Source organism: Chanodichthys erythropterus, chromosome 15 (genome assembly GCF_024489055.1).
Source record: "Chanodichthys erythropterus isolate Z2021 chromosome 15, ASM2448905v1, whole genome shotgun sequence".
Lineage (NCBI taxonomy): Eukaryota > Metazoa > Chordata > Actinopteri > Cypriniformes > Xenocyprididae > Chanodichthys > Chanodichthys erythropterus.
Window position 1 is genome coordinate 8295511 of NC_090235.1, and position 22519 is coordinate 8318029.

At 34.2% G+C, this 22519-nt stretch overlaps 1 protein-coding gene across 1 annotated transcript; it reads left to right on the forward strand.

The window, feature by feature from the left end:
• The first annotated feature begins 457 nt into the window (after positions 1-457).
• fbxl20 (F-box and leucine-rich repeat protein 20) lies at positions 458-20299 on the forward strand. Its single transcript, XM_067411510.1, has 15 exons — positions 458-680; positions 8683-8744; positions 8972-9026; positions 10011-10085; positions 10214-10308; positions 10947-11015; positions 11091-11186; positions 11270-11396; positions 12533-12607; positions 12712-12842; positions 13603-13663; positions 13760-13804; positions 16477-16533; positions 16836-17048; positions 19213-20299. The coding sequence occupies exons 1-15, from the start codon at positions 639-641 to the stop codon at positions 19318-19320; spliced, it is 1311 nt and encodes a 436-aa protein (XP_067267611.1). The 5' UTR covers positions 458-638; the 3' UTR covers positions 19321-20299.
• The last annotated feature ends 2220 nt before the right edge of the window (positions 20300-22519 follow it).

Here is a 22519-nt window from a genome sequence, read left to right on the forward strand (position 1 = left end):
CCCAAGTAGTTTGCAAACACTAAATGTTTTAATTTCCTCAGAATGACAAACAACTAACTTTCTCTGTAGAACTACAAATAATACATTCAATTAATCAGAAATGTAGCTCATTTGTTTTGTTTTTGTGTATATATATATATATATAATATTTTACCAGTTTGGTAACATGACAACTATAAAACTGGTAATACTATATCATAAAATAGTTATATTCGACCTTAAAGACCATGAACACTGTCCACTTGTTACTTTTACTACAGTTAGCCTACCATATCATTAGGCTACACACATAGCTTTAAAGTAGGCTATTAAATATGAATTCAGTCTGACAGATTCTTATGGACAGCAATATTTATGAACAACACTGAGTTAATTGTAGTTTACAGACAGGGAAACAGTCTGAGATCTAGTCATGGTAAAGGGGAGGGGGTGATCCGCAACACAACAGGAGATAAGCTTCATTTGTTCATACTTCAACCACTGGGGCTCTTCTGCATCTTCGCCATATACAAACGCGATGAAATTAAGTGAAAACACGGCATGAGCTCGACGGAAACCAGCGGCACCGACACATCTACGTCCTTTTAATAACCGGACGCGCTTTTCCTCTCCGGTTTACCGACTTTATAGTGTTCGGGATGGGTAAGGAGGTGAACGGCGTCTCTCGGAGTCGCTTTGAGGCGAGTAGCCACTGTTTATTTCCAGATTGACATGTCGATGTAAATAATCTTACGTTTTTACTCCTAAACGGCTTAAATAATGGAGGATTATAAGTGTTGTTGCAGAAGAGGCCGAGCTTCCGCAATCATATAAGTTCAGCTCTTCTAATCACTTGTCAGTCTGTAAAACACATTCATTAATGTATGTTGACCAAAGGCAGCGTCAAATCCATCATTATATCCCTTTCAAGTCGCTATATATTATTTCTTGTGAAGTCTACTTTGTGTCGGATTGTAGTATAAACACAACCATTGTTCAAAGCTTAGTGTGCCACAAAAGGTGCTTTAATATTTCTCGTTTATTTACGCGAAGCAACAGTAGGTTGCGATGTACGCTTCGATGGTTTTTTATAAATTAAACTGGTTAGCTGAGATTATAGGAGACGGATAATGGTGCTAGGCCCACAGGCTGAAGTGGGGGAAAAACAGCCGGCCAAAACAAAAGCTGGATATATACACGGGCCTTTACGCGTTAAAACACATCGCACCTAAATGCATCACCACAGAAAACAGTTGGGCCGGTTTACGACAACATTTAGTTTGTTGTTCCCCTTGAAGACGGAATATCAGCCTTGTTTAAACAAGTTATAACTATGTTTACATCGGGTGTGTCTCAAAACTTAGTGAGTTGACTAGCTAGACTGCATTTTCGTGGTTTCATAGGAGCGTGTTGCAGTTTCGGGCGCCTGTGATGCTGTCTAGATAGGGAGCTCACTAGGTTTGAAAAATAGCCGTGATGTTGAGACACATGGCATTGATGTGTTTGTTAGTTTGTTTTTGTCTGTAGTTGCAATGCACATGCATTCAGAGTGAAACATTGTAGGCCAGTTACTAAAGATTAATTTGTTATTTTGCTCTACCCTCTGATAAAAAGACTATCCAAACCAAACTTTATGATGGTATCCAGTTTCTACCACATTACCACTGTTACTTAACTATCTATAAACAGTGAACAGCTTTCGAAACCATATTAACCATCTAGGGTGTGACATTACATCCAAATCACCTATAATGTCCTTTTTGTATGTCATTTTAATTTTTATTTTTGTAAACAAGTATCTCTAAAATTTGCTATCGTCTTCTATAGCAAAACGATCAATAAACATTAAGTATTCCTTTGTGATGCATACATTACTTAGTATTCTAGCTGCAAATGCCATAAAATGACATGCATTCTGAAAAGGTTCTTATAATGTTTTGAAAGACCCATAATACTTCATTATGACTTTACTACAATAACCATTTAAGTGGAAACTGTGATAACTATGTAAAGGTACGAGGCCTAATCTCAGTATTTCTATTGCAAAGGCATGGATGTAATCAGTATTTAAGAAGCAATGCATTGTTGCCAGCTTAGGCCTGTTTCTTTTTTTAGGATCGGAGTGATTATCTGGACATTGTTTTGGAGACAGCAGCATGAGAGTTATCTTTACAAATAACTGACAGCTCATAATATGCTTGGCTGCTTGATTGTATCGATATTGTCAGAAAACTGGGATATAGCATCAGCTGGTGGACTTATTTTGTTTGTGTGTATGGTTTTGCCATGTTGCCTTACATAATTAGTTGCATTTGGCTATTGCAGTGGCAAAAAGAGCACAGCCATGCTACAATTTCATTATTGTGCCACACTGAAAATTTGTAGATTGTATGTTGTAGATTTCCTGCTTTTTCTTCAGTTGTATCTTGGCTACTCAGTCAGCACTGACCTAAATGTTACCATGGAAATGGGTTTGTTTGTGTGTCAACAGAATGTATAGTCAGTAATCAGAGAGCAGGAAACTGTGTTGCATTACGTGTAAACCTGAAAGTCACTATTTTGTCATGAAAATGTAGTAACTGTAGTCAGTAGCGGTTTACTGTATATTGAAATGAGTGCAAAGTCATATTGATATTCAGAAAGCCTGCAGGTCACAGGTCACTAGACCTGGAAACAAAATAAAGAGTTGCTGCTTTACCAACTCAACAATACAACAAAAGAAGGAAGGATCTTACTACGCTTTGAATAAAAGTATATCAATCAATCAATCAATCAATCAATCAATCAAATGTCAAAAGGCAAAAATGATTGTCCGGACTAGGAAAATTGACACCTTCACTCTTTACTCAAATATTAGTAAAGCAAGAAACAAGAGAGAACCAATTAAATATTAATAACTGATTATGTTATAGTCATTGAATGCTTTTTCCTGTGAACTTTTTGTTTTAGCTTTAAAAGTGCTATATAAATAAAATGTATTATATATATATATATATATATATATATATATAAATATATATATGGAGAGAGAAATAGTAAACTTTTTTTTTCTTTTCTCTTTTTTGATATTGGGATGAAATATATGCTCTCTATACATTTACATATGTTTTAGACCTTAAATTTGTTTGTAGTTCATGTATTCTCAATGCTTATTATTCTAATGAGAAAAATATTCTCAGTAGGGATGTGCAACGAGTAATCACGATTTATCGTTTGCAAAATAAAAGTCTGTGTTTACGTAATATATGTGTGTATTCTGTGTATAATAATTATCAATATATAAATACAGACACATACATTTATATATTTAAGAAAAATGTTAAATTTATATATAAAATATTTATATATACATAATTATTATACACAGAACACACATATATTACGTAAATGCAGACTGTTATTTTGCAAACGCTTTATCACAATTAATTGTTGCACATCCCTAATTCTCAGTAATAAACTAAATCATTATTTTATTTTATTTTATTATTTTATTTTATTTTATTTTATTTTATTTTATTTTATTTTATTTTATTTTATTTTATTATTTTATTTTATTTTATTTTATTTTATTTTATTTTATTAGTGGTATTGAAGTATGACCTGTACACGTCTTTGTGAGATTCACCCATGTAAAAACAATTACAGGAGACATTTAGATATGAAAGGGAACTGGTCATGAGAAAAGTCATCTGGTGATATAGAGTGTTTCTGGAAACAAGTGATCAGTCATTCCTGGTTTGTTACAGTCTGCAGTCAGGCACCACATGGCTCATTCTTAAACAAACAATCAAATGGAAAGTCGCCCCATAGAGAATGGATAGGTGAAAAGGAAACACAAATGGGACAGCTCATAATAATGAATAGCTGTAAGCTATCTCGCATATTGTTTGTTTGTTTTTCTTAGCTGAGGTCATGTCTGATTTTGTTGTTGATTTGAAATATGCTATTTAATTGTGAATTCTCCAAGCCGTTTTTGAGATTCCCCCAATTAAAAAGAAAGGACTTGGTCTTGGATGCCCGAAATAGCTGCCCGGAGGCGTTGCAAATATGGACTTTGGTTTATATCTCGTAATTCTGACTTTTTTCTCACAATTGCAAGTTTATATCTTGCAATTTTGACTTTTTCTCTTGCATGTTTGAGTTTATAACTCAAAATTCTGACTTTTCTCTTGTATTTGCGAATTTATACTTCACAGTTCTGAAATTTATCTCGCAATTCTGACTTTTCTCTTACAATTCTGACTTTTTCTCTCACAATTTTGACTTTTTCTTTCGCAATTGCGAGTTTATAACTCCCAATTCTGACTTTTTTTCTTGTAATTGTGAGTTTATAACTTGCAATTCTGACTTGTTTTCTCACAATTACAAGTTTATACCTCACAATTCTGACTTTTCTTTTGCAATTCTGACTTTTTTTTCTCACAATTTCGAGTTTATAACTCAAAATTCTGACTTTTTCTCTCGAAATTTTGAGTTTATAACTCAAAATTCTGACTTTTTCTCCTGTAGTTGCAAGTTTGTCTTGCAATTCTGACTTTTCTCTCGCAATTTTGACTTTCTTTCGCAATTGCAAGTTTATAACTCAAAATTCTGACTTTTCTCTTGCAATTCTGATTTTTTTCTCCTGTAATTCTGACTTTTTCTCTTGCAATTTTGACTTTCTTTCGCAATTGCAAGTTTATTACTCACAATTCTGACTTTTTTTCTTGCAATTGTGAGTTTATAACTCGCATTTCTGACTTTTTTTCTTGTAATTGTGAGTTTATAACTTGCAATTCTGACTTGTTTTCTCACAATTACAAGTTTATACCTCACAATTCTGACTTTTCTCTTGAAATTCTGACTTTTTCTCTCACAACTTTGAGTTTATAAGTCAAAATTCTGACTTTTTCTCCTGTAGTTGCAAGTTTGTCTCGCAATTCTGACTTTTCTCTCTTGCAATTTTGACTTTCTTTAGCAATTGCAAGTTTATTACTCACAATTCTGACTTTTTTTCTTGCAATTGTGAGTTTATAACTTGCATTTCTGACTTTTTTTCTTGTAATTGTGAGTTTATAACTTGTAATTGTGAGAAAACCAATCAGAATTGCAAGTTTATACCTCACAATTCTGACTTTTCTCTTGCAATTCTGACTTTTTCTCTCAATTTCGAGTTTATATCTCACAATTCTGCCTTTTTTTCTTGTAATTGTGAGTTTATAACTTGCAATTCTGACTTATTTTCTCACAATTACAAGTTTATACCTCACAATTCTGACTTTTCTCTTGCAATTCTGACTTTTCCTCTCACAATTTAGAGTTTATAAATCAAAATTCTGATTTTTTCTCTCGCAATTTTGAGTTTATAAGTCAAAATTCAGACTTTTTCTCCTGTAGTTGCAAGTTTGTCTCGCAATTCTGACTTTTCTCTCTTGCAATTTTGACTTTCTTTAGCAATTGCAAGTTTATTACTCACAATTCTGACTTTTTTTTCTTGCAATTGTGAATTTATGACTTGCAATTCTGACTTTTTTTCTCACAATAACAAGTTTATATCTTGCAATTTTGACTTCTCGCAATTGCGAGTTTATAACTCACAATTCTGACTTTTCTCTTGCAATTGTGAGTTTATATCTTGCCATTCTGACTTCTTTTCTCAGAATTGTGAGATATAAACTGGAGTTATATTGGGAGTTATAAAGTCCAATTCAGAGGAAAAAAAGACTTTATAACTCACAATTGCAACTTTATATCACGCAATTCTGACTTTCTGAAACTCGCAGTTGAGAGTTTTAATTTCGAGATGTAAACTCACAATTGCATGAAAAAAGTCACAATTACCTCTTTTATTTTTTATTCAGTGGTGCAAACACAATAGGAGATGTTTAGAAGAATGTGTGTTTCCGCTTTCATAATGAAAGTAAACAGGCTTTGGGGTTGTGAAGCTCAGAAAAAGACTTCAAGCATGTTCACACCAAGAATGATAACTGTAAATATAACTATATTGGTTTCCACACTAATATGCTTATAATAAACAGTTTATTATATGCACATGCAGTTGTTGTCGTCTGTCATTTTAAACGCTTGATCTCTTTAATGTCAGATGGACTCTGATTGGCTATGAATGTTTTTATCAACCTTCAGCTGGAAAAATTGTGATTCCTATGATATTGTTCATCTGTGTTGTTATCTGTAGTGAAGACTTTCCTATCTTCATAGAATTAGGATGCTTATTAAAACTTTACAGTTATCATTATAACCCTTGATGTGAATGGTTTCTTATGCACTATTTATTCTGAACCATTGACACAGTGTTTTCAGAGAATAACAAGTGAAATGATGTCCTTTCCCTGACACAAAGTTATCATATGGCTTCAGAAGAGTTGAAATATGATGCACAAGTCATACTGTATACTTTTATTTTGTTTATTGGTCATATCTGCAATCGTACTCATTTTTCATTGTATTGAAAAACATTTGAAACATTCTTTTAAAGGAAAAAGGCCAAGTAAATAATGACTTTGGGTGAACTAAAACTTTGAATTCAATATTTGCCATCACCTGTGATTAACTGAGGTGATTCTTATGGGATTGGACACTGGTTTTCTTGGCAATTTTCTTTGTTGATTAGTGAATCAATTTGATCCCAGACTGTTGGGATTCTTCTTCAGATCAAGACAGGGTTACAAAAGGAAAATGTGTTTCTGTGTTTTTACAACGGACCGTCCAATGCACACAGAACAGTTTATGTGCGCTCCACTATTTTTGGATGTGAGGTCGTTACTTCTCTTGAACATCCGGTCCGGTCTGAATTATTCAGCAAGACAATCTGTATCTCTTGTTACCACTGGGAAAAAAGGTTTTGTGGTGTGATGAAACCAGGATAAGACCTCTGGTGTTAATTTCATGTAGTATGTTTGGCACAAAGTCAAGCATATAGGGCTATATTTCAGCTGCAAAAAAACAGAACTTGGGATTAAATTTCTTTTTTCAGATGAATCTAGTTATAATACATTCTGCACTATGCAGATTAAGTGACAGGATGAAGGAAGACAAGTGCTGTGAATTGCCTAATTTCTGGATAATTTTCTGCCATTATCTGTCAAGTTTACGAACGTTTCCTTTAACCCTACAACACAACACAATGCAATCCGTAAAATATGGGAAAAACCCCTGTGAAAAATCAATATGGAAAATTCCTGTTAACACGGATCCTATTTTTACAAACTTTTCTTAGAGTGCAGTGAAAATATTATGTCTAGATAAACAGGGACTAGTCTTAGACATTCCTCCTGCTGTTAGCATTACCATTAGCTAGAAAACAGAATGTGTGAAAACACACTGTGTGGGATTGAGGAAGCGCAAACAAACTTTGCAAGAGATTGTTACAATTCTAAAGGTCAGAGAGAGAGCAAGAAACCTTGACTAACCTTATAAGGCAGCTTCAATGGGAAATATATGGTCAAATATAGTCCCTTTTTTTTGTTTTTGGAAGGTGAAAGGGTAACTACAGTACAACATCATAATAATAATAATAATAATAATAATACAATGTTACAGATTTCTATAGGCACAGTTGGAACAGAAAGAACAATACAAGACAGTGTCAATTTATTCGTTACTGTAATATATGTCTAGAACTCTTCCCAAGGAGACAACCCATCCTCTTTGACACCATTTACTCTAGCATAGATTCATAAGAAGCAATTTCTATCATTGCACTAGCCCAGTCTTTCAGTTCTGGGGCTTTCACTATCTTCCAGTGTCTCAGAATAATCCTGCTAGCCACTGTAATACCCGTTTCCAACTGGCACTTCCAAATATAGTCCATTTTGAGGCTAGAGTGTGATAAATTTTTGGGCATCTCACACTAAAACTATTAAAAATTATTTTCAGTAATTGAAAACCTCAAATAAAATTTCCAGTGTTGCTTTGGCAATTAACTGAAATAAGTTCAAGTTTAAGTGATGTACTAAAATTATGAATTTATGAAGTTATGAATTGTTGGCCTGGTTTCACAAACAGAGATTAGATAAAGCCAGGATTAGGCCTTAGTTCAATTAGAACATTTAAGTAGCTTTTAAAAGGAGTACTTGTGTGCATCTGATATATTTTAAGATGTGTCAGTGCAAGTTTCTTTCAGTGTAAACAGCTCAAACATGCATTTTAGTGTGAGAATAGGCTTAAATGGATAGTTCACCCAAAAAAGAAAAAGTTTCTTTCGCCTGTTGACGGTAGCCATTGACTTCCATAGCTGCTCTCGGCTCCCTTTCCAAAAGAGGGCGGAGCTTTAACAGCTCGCGCTTCGGTTGCTCAACAACAACAAAGCTGGAGAATCTCACGCAGCCAAAATGAGGATTGTCAGTAACGGTGTTCATCCTTACATTGTTCAAACCGGAGTCGACAATGATGGAAAGACTCAGGAAGAAGTTACAAATTTTAGAATGAAACTGGATATTTCAGACCACCCCTTTAAAGAACTTTGTTATAAAACCAAAGCCTCTGTATTCTCTCGTATAAGAATACAAAATACACTTTTCAACAAAACACACAGACAGAAATCAGCCACCGTTTGTCCTGTCATTCTGCGGTTCGAACTGAAGTGTTGTCGTCTTTTTTTATTGTTTAAAGTGCGTGATTTGCTTTAAGACACTGTAAACGCTATTGACCTTTGAACTCTCAAGACACACAGTTTTATAAATGAATGTCTTTCTCTCTCCTCAGATGTTCTCCAATAACGATGAGGCTGTTATCAACAAGAAGCTGCCGAAGGAACTGCTGTTACGGTTGGTGTGAAACCCATTCAGCACTTCTCTTTCTTCCTGCTTCATTTCCTTATTTTAATAATCTCTTCTTGTTAATAGTATTAATCATCTGTCTTCTTCATCTTTCCTTATCCTTGCTGTTTTTATAGCATAGAAATAATGACTGACTTTAATAACACGCTCTATCACAACTATTTGTTAATGATGTTTGATAATGGTTTTGATTTTGTCTTTTTTTTTCTCCACAGAATCTTTTCATTTCTGGATGTAGTCACACTTTGCCGCTGCGCACAAGTCTCACGAGTAAGTGTAATTTAGTCAAGGGACTTCATAGAGTAGACTGGTGTTTTGTGCCACATTAAGTTTATTTCATGCTTTTAAGAGCCCTCCAGAAACAATATTTTGTGGATTGTGGATTATATGTTGCTTGTAATGCTCCACATATATAAATTTTTTATTTTTTTTCCCCCATGTCAAGTGTGGAGCATTACAAGCAACTACTACCATCATGTTAGTCCATATTAAATATATGATTGCGATTCACTTTTGGTTGTCAGTTTGTATAAGAACACATTATGCAATGCAATATTAATCATGAATTAAAAAAATGCTTTTGAACAGGTGTAGTGAAATTTTGAATGGTCAAATAAAAAAAAAACGTTAACAGTCAAAATTAGATTAACGAAGATGGGTGTGTGTGCTTTGTGCATTGTATTCTCTGAAATGTAAAAAATTATAAAAAACTTTGTCTCGTCCCGTCACACTGGTAATTGAAAACATTTTCCAAGGTTGGCAGGTCTGAAAAATGCCAAATTGCATATTAATTTTTGTCCAGGCTGTGATACAAAGAAATTATGAAGACATGCAAAACAAGAAACCAACAAAATATAAATAATTTTTTTTTTTTGCATAGTATAATAAAAACCTGTAGCTGTAGTTTTCATATTTGAAAAATATTTTTGTCAGATAAATAACTTATCCAAGTTTAGTTTTTTGTTCTTCCATCATATTTAAAATATTATAAAAATGTCAAATATTTTCCTCATTCTTTTGATGGTTTAATCAAACTTGTTGTGTCAAATTCAACAATAACAAATATCTCCTCCAGAGACCACTTTTGGCCACTACTGTAGATTTTTGCCCATATGTCATTTATGGGGCTCCGCAGGAAGAAGTTCTTGTATAATAATATTTTTATATCTTACATATTAATAATATTTTTTTAGTATATATCTATCAATAGGGGATTATTGACTTTCTGTTTCTCACTTGCTCTCATTTTCTTAGTCATGGAACCTGTTAGCCCTGGATGGCAGTAACTGGCAGCGCATTGACCTCTTTGACTTCCAGAGAGACATTGAGGTCATTTTTGAGACTTTTTCTTTTCCAAACAAGACAGTTGAAGTCAACATTTTGCTTTAACTATTAAAATACACAGAATTTCAAATATGAAGGTAGCTAATACATCTTACAAATCTCTTCATGAACAGGGTCGTGTGGTGGAGAACATCTCAAAGCGGTGTGGAGGCTTCCTAAGGAAGCTGAGTCTTAGAGGATGTCTCGGAGTCGGAGATAGTGCACTCAGGTAAGAATGAGGGAGCAGATGAATGCTTTATGAGCACATTTTCATTGCAAAAAGATGAAACTATTAAATCTTGAACACCCAAAATACTTTGTCATTTTGCTCTTTAGGTGAATTAGCCTAAAGTCACCGTGAAATGAATGAATTCTTATTTTTGATGGAGTATTGTAGTATTTATTTTAAATGATTTTTCCGTCTACATCATTATTTTTTTTAAATTCATGTACCCTTGTAATCTTTATTCAAAATAACTTCCTCTCCCTCTTGCACCAACATCTCTTCTCTGATGACGTTTTTACTGGCGTGAGGGCGGGACAACCTGTCACTCACATGAGATTGCAATCAATACCCCATGGGCAAAATCAAGTCCCACCCTACATGTTGTCTTGTTTGAAAAGCCATTTCACTCAGAAATACATCGCAATAAGGAAGAAAAGGCTGTTGCAACTTTCAGGCCATTTTATGCTGACTTTGAGTCCTGTCAAGAAAGTAGATTGCCTCTTTAATATTCATACATGAGTTTAGTAATGCTTTCCATTCTGAAGGGCATTACATTTAGACTAAAGACATTATTGTGACTTGGAAAATTCAAGAATTGTTTAAAGTTTAATCATGTTTTAAAATGTGTTTGTCTCTTGTAGAACATTTGCCCAGAACTGCAGAAATATTGAGCTGCTCAGCCTTAATGGCTGCACCAAGATCACTGACAGGTGGGTGAAGGTGTGTGTGTGAGAGAGAGAGAAATGTTTTTGATCTCTGTTGAACTTCTGTCTTTCTTTTTGCAGTACCTGTAACAGCTTGAGTAAATTTTGTCCCAAACTGAAGCACTTGGATCTCGCCTCCTGCACCTCAATCACGAACCTGTCCCTCAAAGCTCTGAGGTCAGAGGCCACAGATGCACATACTTGCTGATTATGCAAAATGCTTCTCTAGGGCTAAATGACTTCTCTCTGTGTCATTTTAGCGAGGGCTGTCCTTTGCTAGAGCAGTTGAACATCTCGTGGTGTGATCAGGTGACCAAAGACGGCATACAAGCGCTTGTGAGATGTTGTCCGGGACTCAAAGGCCTGTTCCTCAAGGGCTGCACACAGGTGATTCTGAACTTTAACTTAATCTTACAGCCCTTTTCCCTGTTCTTCCCCTTTTGCTACATTATTTAAACCCACTTATAGCTTTTTGAATTGATATAAAGCTAAAATAAAGTATAACGGTGAGACTTTACAATAAGGTCTCTTTTATTAACATTAGTTAATGCATTAGCTGACTTAACATGACTTAATGATGAGAAATTTATTTTTTATTTATTCACCTTTGTGGTAACACTTTACAATGTTAGGTTTTGTTAGTTAACTACTTTAGTAAACATGAACTAAGAATTAGTTTTGGCTGCGTGAGATTCTCCAGCTTTGTTGTTGTTGAGCAACAGAAGCACGATCTGTTAAAGCTCCACCCTCTTTTGAAAAGCGGCTGGAAGCAGCAGCTCATTTGCATTTAAAGGGACACACACAAAAATGGCGTGTTTTTGCTCACATTCAAATATGGGCAAAAATTTTACAAGCTACAATAAATGATTTGTGGGGTATTTTGAGCTGAAACTTCACACACACATTCTGGGGACACCAGAGACTTATATTACATCTTGTGAAAAGGGGCATTATAGATCCCCTTTAAATAAAGCAATGTAGACATATTTAATAATAAAAAAAACTAATAAAAATGAAAAGCACATAACAAAATGACTAAAATTAAAATGAAAGTCAAATTATAAAAACAAAAGCTTAAAAATATTACTAAATACTATAGTCCCGACCCAATCTCAGGGCATTGGTTGATGCAAGCGGCCCAAAAACTAAAAAATGATCCATCAAATAACCTGAAAATATGGTTCATGTTTTAACATCTAGATTAACCATGGTTATCTACATTGAAACCTGCTTTTTCATGCAATAATAACTTGATAAGGTAAAAAAAACAAGAGACAAAAAGAAAAAATATATGTATATGTAAAAATATATATACTTTTATGGTAATTGTTGTCATTGATTCTTCATTGTCATTGATTTGATGTCACTGAATCTCCTCATTTTGTATTCTATGGGTTTGAAACAACATGATGGTGAGTAAATGATGACAGAAGTTCAATTTTTTGGTGTACTGTCTCTTTAAATCCAACCAATCATTTAGTAACACATTATCGGTCTCTCTTTTATGTTTTCTCTCTTTATAGTTGGAAGATGAAGCACTTAAGCATATTGGAGCACATTGTCCAGAGCTGGTCACACTCAATTTGCAGACATGTTCAGTAAGACACACACATTTACATTCTCTCATACATCGGATGGGTGCGAATATGTCCAAGCGGATGGGTTCCTCATCTAGGTATGTCTCTGTGTGTGAATCGAGCAGCAGATCACAGATGAAGGTCTTATAACCATCTGTCGCGGGTGCCATCGGCTGCAGTCTTTGTGTGTGTCTGGCTGTGCAAACATCACAGATGCTATTCTCAATGCCTTGGGCCAAAACTGCCCCCGTCTCAGGTACATAACACGCACTCATATCCGCTAATGCATTTGCATGCAATTAGACGTTACCCAATGTTTATCCTCTTTTAACCTCTGGTGCTGTTGGGTCATTTTTGACCAAAAAAACTTTACGTTTTGTTTTTTAGAATTTTTTACTTCATCTGAATGGAACGAAATTCAGTAACGGTTTTGGCTGTGTGAACACACACAAGTCATGAACATGATTCGAAAAAGTTAAATGGTCCTGAAAAAAATAGTCACACTTGTATTGTTCGTAGTCAAAAATGACCACATTGGAAAAGAATGGGAGACGAATCTCATCTTGTGGAAATGTTTGGTACTGCGCCCAAACAAAATCTTACCGAAAGCTAATTTTTTGAGATGTCAACCTCAAATTTGGAACACAGCTTGTTTAGATTCATTACAATTTTATAACTTTTTTTTTCTCACTTTTTTAAACTTTTTTTCAGCAATAATCTGCCAAGTGTAATCTTTAAAAAGAGACCAAACTTAAGTCTGTGTTCCAAAGCAATCTATACATCTATACATTTAAGATCTATGCTCAAAAAGTGAATAAATGGATTATAACTACTGCATAAACATAATTTAAAACCATAAAAATCCCCTAAAAATACAAAGAATTAAATAAAAAAACATTATCAAACTAAAATACAGTACGATAATTTCATTGAAAAAACAAACAAACAAATTTGACCGACATGCAAACGGCACCAGAGGGTTAAACTTGGAACCATTGATCTTTTTGTTTCTGTAGAATATTAGAGGTGGCTCGCTGCTCTCAGCTTACAGATGTAGGCTTCACCTCACTTGCACGGGTGAGTAAACAATCCGACAAACACAAACCTCCATCTGTGCTGAACCTCCAGAGTTTCTAACAACACAAATCAAATGCATCATTTCCTATTTTACAGAATTGTCATGAACTAGAAAAGATGGATTTAGAAGAATGTGTACAGGTAAGTCAGAATGGGTTGGCATTAAGGGAGTAACGCATGAAAATACAACACTACAAAATGTTAAAATATTGTTACATACTACATTAAGAACATTACATTTCATAAAATATATAATAATAAATACATTTTTTTGTTGTCCATCACTTTTGCTGATGATAATTCTGGAGACTCTTATGGCTAGTTTCCACCGAGTGGTATGGTTCAGTACTGTACAGTACACAATTATTTCTATTTCCATTGTCAGAAGTTGTGAATGGTACCAAATACTGAACTGTACCACTTTTTGGGAGCCTTCTGTTGAGGTACCTAGCACAATAGTACCGCTACCAAAAGGGTGGAGCTACACTCACTGCAGAATGTTGATTGGTTGACAGAGAATCATCACATTGCGTGCTACAAGGGGAATAACAACACAATACTGGGGAAGGGGAATAACAACACAATGTGTACTTTTCAGCTGTTTTTCCTTGCAGCCTTCAGCCTTTGCTCAAACAAAGCTGCTGTATGTCCTCCATTGTTGTTTACTGTCAATCGCTACTTTTTAGCATACACCAGGCCTATAATGTAAGGGTACTGTTGGCGGTGGAAACACAAGCCGGATCAGGGTTGACTATCCTGAATCGTACTGTACTGTACTGTACTGTATTGAACTGAACTGAACTGAACTGAACCATACCGCTTGGTGGAAATTAGCCATTAAAGTGCCACATTATACTTTTTACTTCTTTAGTAACACATTTGCATAATGCAAGCCTATGGTTTTATTGTCTTTTTGCCCTTGGGCAACGTCACCATTGACCTGTCCTCAAACACTGTAGTTGTAGCACAATTTCCAGCCTGCTTGGAGAGGTTCTTGAGATTCCAGAAACACCCACAGCTTCGAATACCTGTTTGCTGCTCAACAGTGGCTGCTTCTAGCTCTTCTTTCAATACAATTAAAGGGTTAGTTCACCCAAAAATGAAACCTTCGTTCATCTTCGGAACACACATTAAGATCATTTTGATCCAAGAGCTCTCTGACCCCTCCATAGACAACAGTTTAATTACACTTTCAAGGCCCAGAAAGGTAGTAAAGACATCATTAAAATATTCCGGCTCATTATTGGAAAAAACGCTGGCTCCTGCGTCAGTATCACACGCATGTGTCATGCTGCTCATGTGAACAGCATCAGCCAATACTGAGCTGGCGTTCTGATGAAGAACCTGGAAGCATTGCACTGTGTTTGCTACATCAACAGTGTAGGAGAATGGCAGGGAAGAGAAGAAATTGTTGAATAAATTTGCTATTTTTGTTTGTTTTTTGAGCACAAAAAGTATTCTCATCGACTTTTTAACAATGTCTTTACTGCCTTTCTGGGCCTTGAAAGTGTTGATTTATATTGCCGTGTATGGAGTCAGAGAGCTCTCGGATTTCATCAAAAATATCTTAATTTGTGTACTGAAGATGAACGAAGGTCTTGCGGGTTTGGAACAACATGAGGGTGAGTAATTAATGACAGAATTTTCATTTTTGGGTGAACTAACCCTTTAAAGGTGCCCTCGAATTAAAAATTTAATTTATCTCGGCATAGTCAAATAAAAAGATTTCAGTACATGGAAATGACATACAGTGAGTTTCAAACCCCATTGTTTCCTCCTTCTTATATAAATCTCATTTGTTTAAAAGACCTCCGAAGAACAGGCGAATCTCAACATAACACCGACTGTTATGTAACAGTCAGGATCATTAATATGTACGCCCCAATATTTGCATATGCCAGCCCATGTTCCCAACATTATGAAAGGCATTAGACAAGGGCAGCCAGTAACGTCTGGATCTGCACAGGTGAATCAACAGACTAGGTAAGCAAGCAATAACAACAGCGAAAAATGGCAGATGGAGCAATAATAACTGACATGATCCATGATATCATGATATTTTTAGTGATATTTGTAAATTGTGTTACTAAATGTTTCGTTAGCATGTTGCTAATGTACTGTTAAATGTGGTTAAAGTTACCATCGTTTATTACTGTATTCACGGAGAGAAGAGCCGTCGCTATTTTCATTTTTAAACACTTGAAGTCTGTATAATGCATAAACACAACTTCATTCTTTATAAATCTCTCCAACAGTGTAGCATTAGCCGTTAGCCACGGAGCACAGCCTCAAATTCATTCAGAATCAAATGTAAACAATAAAACAGTATACAATACTCACATGATCCAACGCATGCATGCAGTATACATGATGAACACTTTGTAAAGATCCATTTGAAGGTTATATTAACTGTGTAAACTTTGTTTATGCACTGTTCAAGGCAGGCGTGAGCTCCGTGGGCGTGGAGCACGAGAATTAAAGGGCCAGTAGCCCTGAATCGGCTCATTTATAATGATGCCCCAAAATAGGCAGTTAAAAAAATGAATAAAAAAAAATCTATGGGGTATTTTGATCTGAAACTTCACAGACACATTCAGAGGACACCTTAGACTTATATTACATCTTTTTTTAAAAAAAAGTTTTAGGGTACCTTTTAATTTTTTAATTTCAAAATTTCTCTCATGTTGTAAATTACTCACAAATCTTATGATAGTATGATAATCTCCATTTAGTTTTCACACAATGTTCGTTGCTTTTCTAAATTTATAAATGTATATAAAAGCCCTGTTATAATGTTACCTCTTTCTCTATAGATTACAGATGGAACGCTCATCCAGCTATCTATACACTGCCCTCGACTCCAGGTTCTGGTAAGGGTTTAAAAAAAACAAAACGTACAATTAAAAAAACTTATTTTGTATTTTAGAGGTCAATTTAATGTGTAAATCTGGTGTGATTAATAATAAAAAAATCTGCCACAATAATGTCCCAATGTCTTATTTTCATTTGAAGGCTTTTCTCAGCTAATTTTTATATATGTGATTAATTGCAATTAATTTGAACAACTAATAAGTATATGTAATTAATACTAATAATTTCTGCAACTTTTCTTGGGTGTTATTGGCTTATGTATTTCTATCAGAAAAGCATCTTGTTCTCATTCATGTTTCAGAGTTTGTCCCACTGTGAGCTGATCACTGATGACGGCATCAGGCAGTTGGGCAGCGGACCCTGTGCTCATGACCGACTGGAGGTGATCGAGCTCGACAACTGCCCGCTCATTACAGACGCTTCATTAGAGCATCTGAAAACTTGTCACAGCCTGGACCGCATCGAGCTGTATGACTGTCAACAAATCACCCGCGCCGGCATCAAGCGCTTGAGGGTAAGACCTTTTTTATGCACAGAGAGGCAAAACATAGTTAAATAGATACTTAGAGTTAATTAGATACTTAAAATAAAACATTTTTGGTGTGTGTATATATAGATAGATAGATAGATAGATAGATAGATAGATAGATAGATAGATAGATAGATAGATAGATAGATAGATAGATAGATAGATAGATAGATAGATGGATGGATGGATGGATGGATGGATGGATGGATGGATGGATGGATGGATGGATGGATGGATGGATGGATGGATGGATGGATGGATGGATGGATGGATAGATAGATTTAGGATGGTCCACAGACATTTATGAATTGAATTTAAATAGATATTATAAGTGTAAATAGTTGCTCTGATTTGATTTTTCGTTGATTATGTGATGCATCATGAAATCTGAAGTTATTAGGTTCTGTGGTTTTGAAAGACTCTTCTGCTCACCGAGGCTGCATTTATTAGATGAAAAACACAGTAAAAATTGTTATATTGTGAAATATTATTCCAATTTAAAATAATAGTTTTCTAGTTGAATATATTTTAAAATGTAATTTATTCCTGTGATTAAAGCTGCATTTTTTAGCATCATTTCTCCAGTCTTCAGTGTCACATTTCTTATTATCAGTCAAAACTTTTGCTGCTTAATGTTTTTGTGGAAACCATGATTTTACGGGATTCTTTGAATATTATGATCAAAAGAACAGCAGTTATTTGAAATTTTGTTTTTTGTTATAAATGTCTTTACTGTCACATTTGATCAATTGAATGCGTCTTTACTGAATAAAAGTATTTATTTCTTCTTTAAAAAAGAAAAATCTTTCTGAAAGAATTTAAACGATCTGCCAAATTCATTAATGTAATTGTAAAAAATATATATATATATTATTATTATTATTATAAATGTTAAAAACAATTGTGCTTCTTAATATTTTGGATTTTAATATTTGGAATATTTGAATGTAGATTCTTTGAATAGAAAGTTTAAAAAAAAAAGCAATTATTTTAAATTATAAATGCCATTAGTGTCACTTTTCATCAATTTAATGCAGCCTTGCTGAATAAAAGTTTTAATTTCTTTCCAAAAAATTATTAACATCCCTAAACATTGGAGATATGTACAATAGATATAGAAAATGGATATTTAAAAGAAATAACATTCGTTTTTGGGTTATTGTAAATTGTAGGATTAAACAATAGGACACATTTTATGACTTAAAATGATAATTTATTTTATACAGTTGTGTTTTATACAATATACAGTTATTGTATTAAAATCAATGAAAAATAATAGACAACAGAATAACATTATTGACAAGTCTTTAGAATGAACACAAGAGGGCGCTCACACAACACATCAGCCTGTGCTGATCATCTCAAAATGGATTGATGTATGCTGATATGTATCGGTTTAAGAGTTAGTTCACCCAGAAATGAAAATTACTTACTCACCCTCATGTCGTTCCACACCCATAAGACCTTCGTTCATCTTCAGAACACAAATTAAGATATATTTGATGAAATCAAAGAGCTTTCTGGCCTCCAATAGACTGCAACATTATCACTTTCAAGGCCCAGAAAAGTAGTAAAGACATCATTAAAATAGTTCATGTGACTATAGTGGTTCAACCTTAATTTTATGAAGCAAACAGAATACTTTTTTAACGCACTTTTATTATTTTTGTTTGTTTTTGCGCACAAAAAAATATTCTCTTCTTGTCGCTTCATAACATTGTCACATGGACTATTTTAACAGTGTCTTTACCTTGAAAGTGGTAATAACTAACAGTCTATCGGAGGTCAGAAAGCTCTCGGTTTTCATCAAAAATATCTTAATTTGTGTTCCGAAGATGAACGAAGGTCTTACGGGTGTGGAACGACATGACTGTGAGTAATTGGTGGTGGTTGAGGAGATTCCCACTTCAATATGTAAAGCGCTTTGAGTGCCTAGAAAAGCGCTATATAAATGTAAGGAATTATTATAATTAATGACAGAATCTTAATTTTTGGGTGAATTAACCCTTTAAACTTTAGGTTGTGTACATGTTTATTTACAATATTTTTTTTTTTTGAGTAATCAGTATGATAGGGCAGAAGCTTTATCATATGCCAGTGAGCTTCTTTTTCCCCTAACATTGTTCCTTTTTTCCATCTCCCTCTTTAGACTCACTTGCCCAACATTAAAGTTCACGCCTACTTTGCACCCGTGACTCCGCCTCCATCGGTGGGCGGGAGCCGCCAGAGGTTCTGTCGCTGCTGTATCCTTCTATGATGTAAAGCGGACTGTGCATCTTGACCTCTCACCCCCTGATCCACCTAGAGCACGTGCTGGTGGGTCCCCGGTCAGAGCAGACGGGAGTGACTGAGAGACATGCAGTACTCCACACCCAGTCATGAGCTTTAATCAACACTACAGTCCATTCAGTGGCTTTATACAAGACTCTTATAGGGTAATTAAAGTGGACGAATTGGGGGAATGTGCTACTTTGTTCATTGCAAACTATTTGGAGAAGAGAACAATGGGGCCTTTATGAAAAACATTTGGCCACTTGTTATTGGATGGACCACCTCGATTTGATTCGAGATCATGGTAGAAACAGGAGACGATCACAAGGTAACCAGCTCATCTTTCTTGCCCCTAAACACACAGTAATGGTGGTCTTCAACCTGTGAGCCCCTCATGACACGCATTCAAACACATCTCTCACATATACATACAAATGGACTCTCTCTTTCTCTCTGTTTGTGTTGCTCTGAGACTGAATATTTTTAAAGCATGATTATCTTCCAAGTCTTGCTTTTTTTATCTGTCTTTACCTGGAGATCTATTCAGCAGAAGGCATCTGAGTTACAGTTAAGATACAGGGGCAGATTTAGGCAAGTGGGAAACTGTGTTCAGCTGACGAGCGAGTGTCTCGCATGCTGCGCCGAAGTGTGTGCGTGTGAAAATCTGTCATTCGTGATGATGGAGAGAACGGCAGTGGGCTTCATTCATGAAACAAGCTCTCATAAATCTATTACTTCATCTTGGCCTGTGGTTCTTAAGAAAATAAATGCACTTTTCACTTTCTTGTTAATTTATTTAAATAAAGTTAAACAAAAAATTAAATAAAATGAATAATACCAAATGCATACTTTGAGAAAAATCATTCAGAAAAATTACAGTTCAAACAATGTGTAAACACACACAGATATATTGTGTGTATATATAATTATACACGCATATAATTTATATTTTTAAACTGATAAAATGCTAATATATATAATATATATATATATATTATATATATATATATATATATATATATATATATATATATATATATATATATATATATATATATATATATATATATATATATATATATATATATATATATATATATATATATATATATATATATATATATATATATATACACACTGCCCTCCAAAAGTTTGGAAACGCCTAGAAAAGTGGGGTTTTGGACAATATTGGCATGAATCCTTTTTAATTTGTGATAATTTTGCACTGATAAGGGACAACACAAACTACGAAAACATATTTTATTACATAAACAGTTTATACATAGAAAAAACGTAAATTTTCGATTCATGAAAATATCCACCATTAGCAGCTATCTGACCTAAACTGGGTTGTAATTGGTTGATTGTATTCTAAACTTAATTGGCAATCATTGTTGAAGTTATTAAGGTGTGCTGACCCAAAGATCTTATACTAACCTGGGCCAAGTTTAAACCAGTAACCAGGCATCACAGCTGGCAAAGGGGCGTATCTGACTTTGACATGTATATATTGCCATTATTATGTAATGAAAATGAAAATTATTATTGCTGGTCTTCAATGATAATGTCAAGTTACTTTAATGTATTTGCACCAAAAAATAAGGATTTATACTGATATAATCCAAAACCACACTTTGCCAGGGGTGTTTCCAAACTTTTTGAGGGCTGTTTATATATTTATATATATATATATATTAGTCAAACCAAAATTTATTCAGACACCTTGAATATTTCATTCATTAATACAGTTTATTCACTATAGTTTAAAAAAAAATTATAAAATATGACAAGATCAAAAATATAAAAGATATGAAAAATTAATCTTAATTATGTCAGATAACACTTAAGCAAAACATGTTCAGGTCAAAGTGTCTGAATAATTTTTAGTTCCAAATTTTTATCAATTTTACTTGTAGTCCACTGTATGAAGAATTTTTGGGTATAATATGTCACAGTTTACTTTATTTTGCTATCCTCACTTACATAAATGAACTATAGTGTCCTGCAATCACTAGTAAAAATATACCAAAAATATCAAATATATATATACACTTACTAACATTTTATCATATATTATCCTATGTTCTCTCAAGCATCATCACTGACGCTCAGATAAATGTGAAATATTGAAGTGGTTTGTTTGGATCATATTTTTCAAAATGCAACTATATTTTTATGATGTATTTTCACAGTTTGAAGATTGAAAGTCTGGGTCTTGGACCAAGGAAAAACAGAATATATACATAAGACATTTGAAAAATAAAATCGATAGTGAAGGCATGACCGTTTTAAACCTACCACTGAGACATAAAAGTCCTCACAGCTGAAGAAACACCAAGATTAACTTTCAAAGGAATGCTTTACAAGCAAGCAATCGACACAGTGGTTAAGTAGTTGATGCGTTTCATGAATGAGGCCTGATGTGTTTTAGCTGTGTTTGTTTTCACGTCTCCACTGATTGTTCTGCATCTTGAACACAAAGCGAGCAAGTGAATCAACCATCAACATGTACTTTACAAACAATCATCCGCTGGCTTATAAAGTACACAAACATACTGATTTCCGTTTACGAAAACAATCAAAAGTGTTTGTTTTAGAATGTTTTGTTTGTTTGTACTTGTTTTCATCATGATTGTGGTCAGTTTAGCCTCTGTTTTGAGTCACGTGAGGCCACTTGTGAAAATGTTAGTGTTTGTTTTTCTTTTTGCAAATTTTTGTAGGTAAGCATTAGATAATGACCTTATTGAAATGAGTTGCTATATATGTAGAATATTTTGATAGGGCTTTATGAAAGAATATGGATGAGCTGGAGGCAATGAGGTGGCCTATTTATGCCATTTTTGTGGCATAAAAACTTTAGATAATGTTACTTGATGAAAATTGCAATCACAATAAGCCACTTTTAATTTAATTTCTATTAAGTTGCTTTAGAAAGTACTCAAGTACTCACACTTTTACACTTTAGACAGAGAGGAACGCGGCTGGGATTAACATAGCTCTTTTGAAGTAGGTTTTCTTTGTGATAGTATGAGACTCATAGCTGTCATCAGTTCTGTCAGGTTTGTTGCAGGCCTGTTTTGATTCTTTTCTTTTTAATCTGTTTAATTTTCCAGTTTTTGTTCTCACTTTTGACTTTAAAACGAATACTCCGTTTGCAATCAGAGATATGTTTGTCCAGCCCAGTG

What these genes read in the sequence shown, in the direction of transcription:
- fbxl20 (XM_067411510.1), top strand. Translation starts at nt 639, where the DNA reads ATGGGTAAGGAGGTGAACGGCGTCTCTCGGAGTCGCTTTGAG. An exon ending in CTGTCCCTCAAAGCTCTGAG is followed by an intron (nt 11,187 to 11,269) that starts GTCAGAGGCCAC and finishes GTGTCATTTTAG; the next exon opens with CGAGGGCTGTCCTTTGCTAG. An exon ending in CCGGCATCAAGCGCTTGAGG is followed by an intron (nt 17,049 to 19,212) that starts GTAAGACCTTTT and finishes CTCCCTCTTTAG; the next exon opens with ACTCACTTGCCCAACATTAA.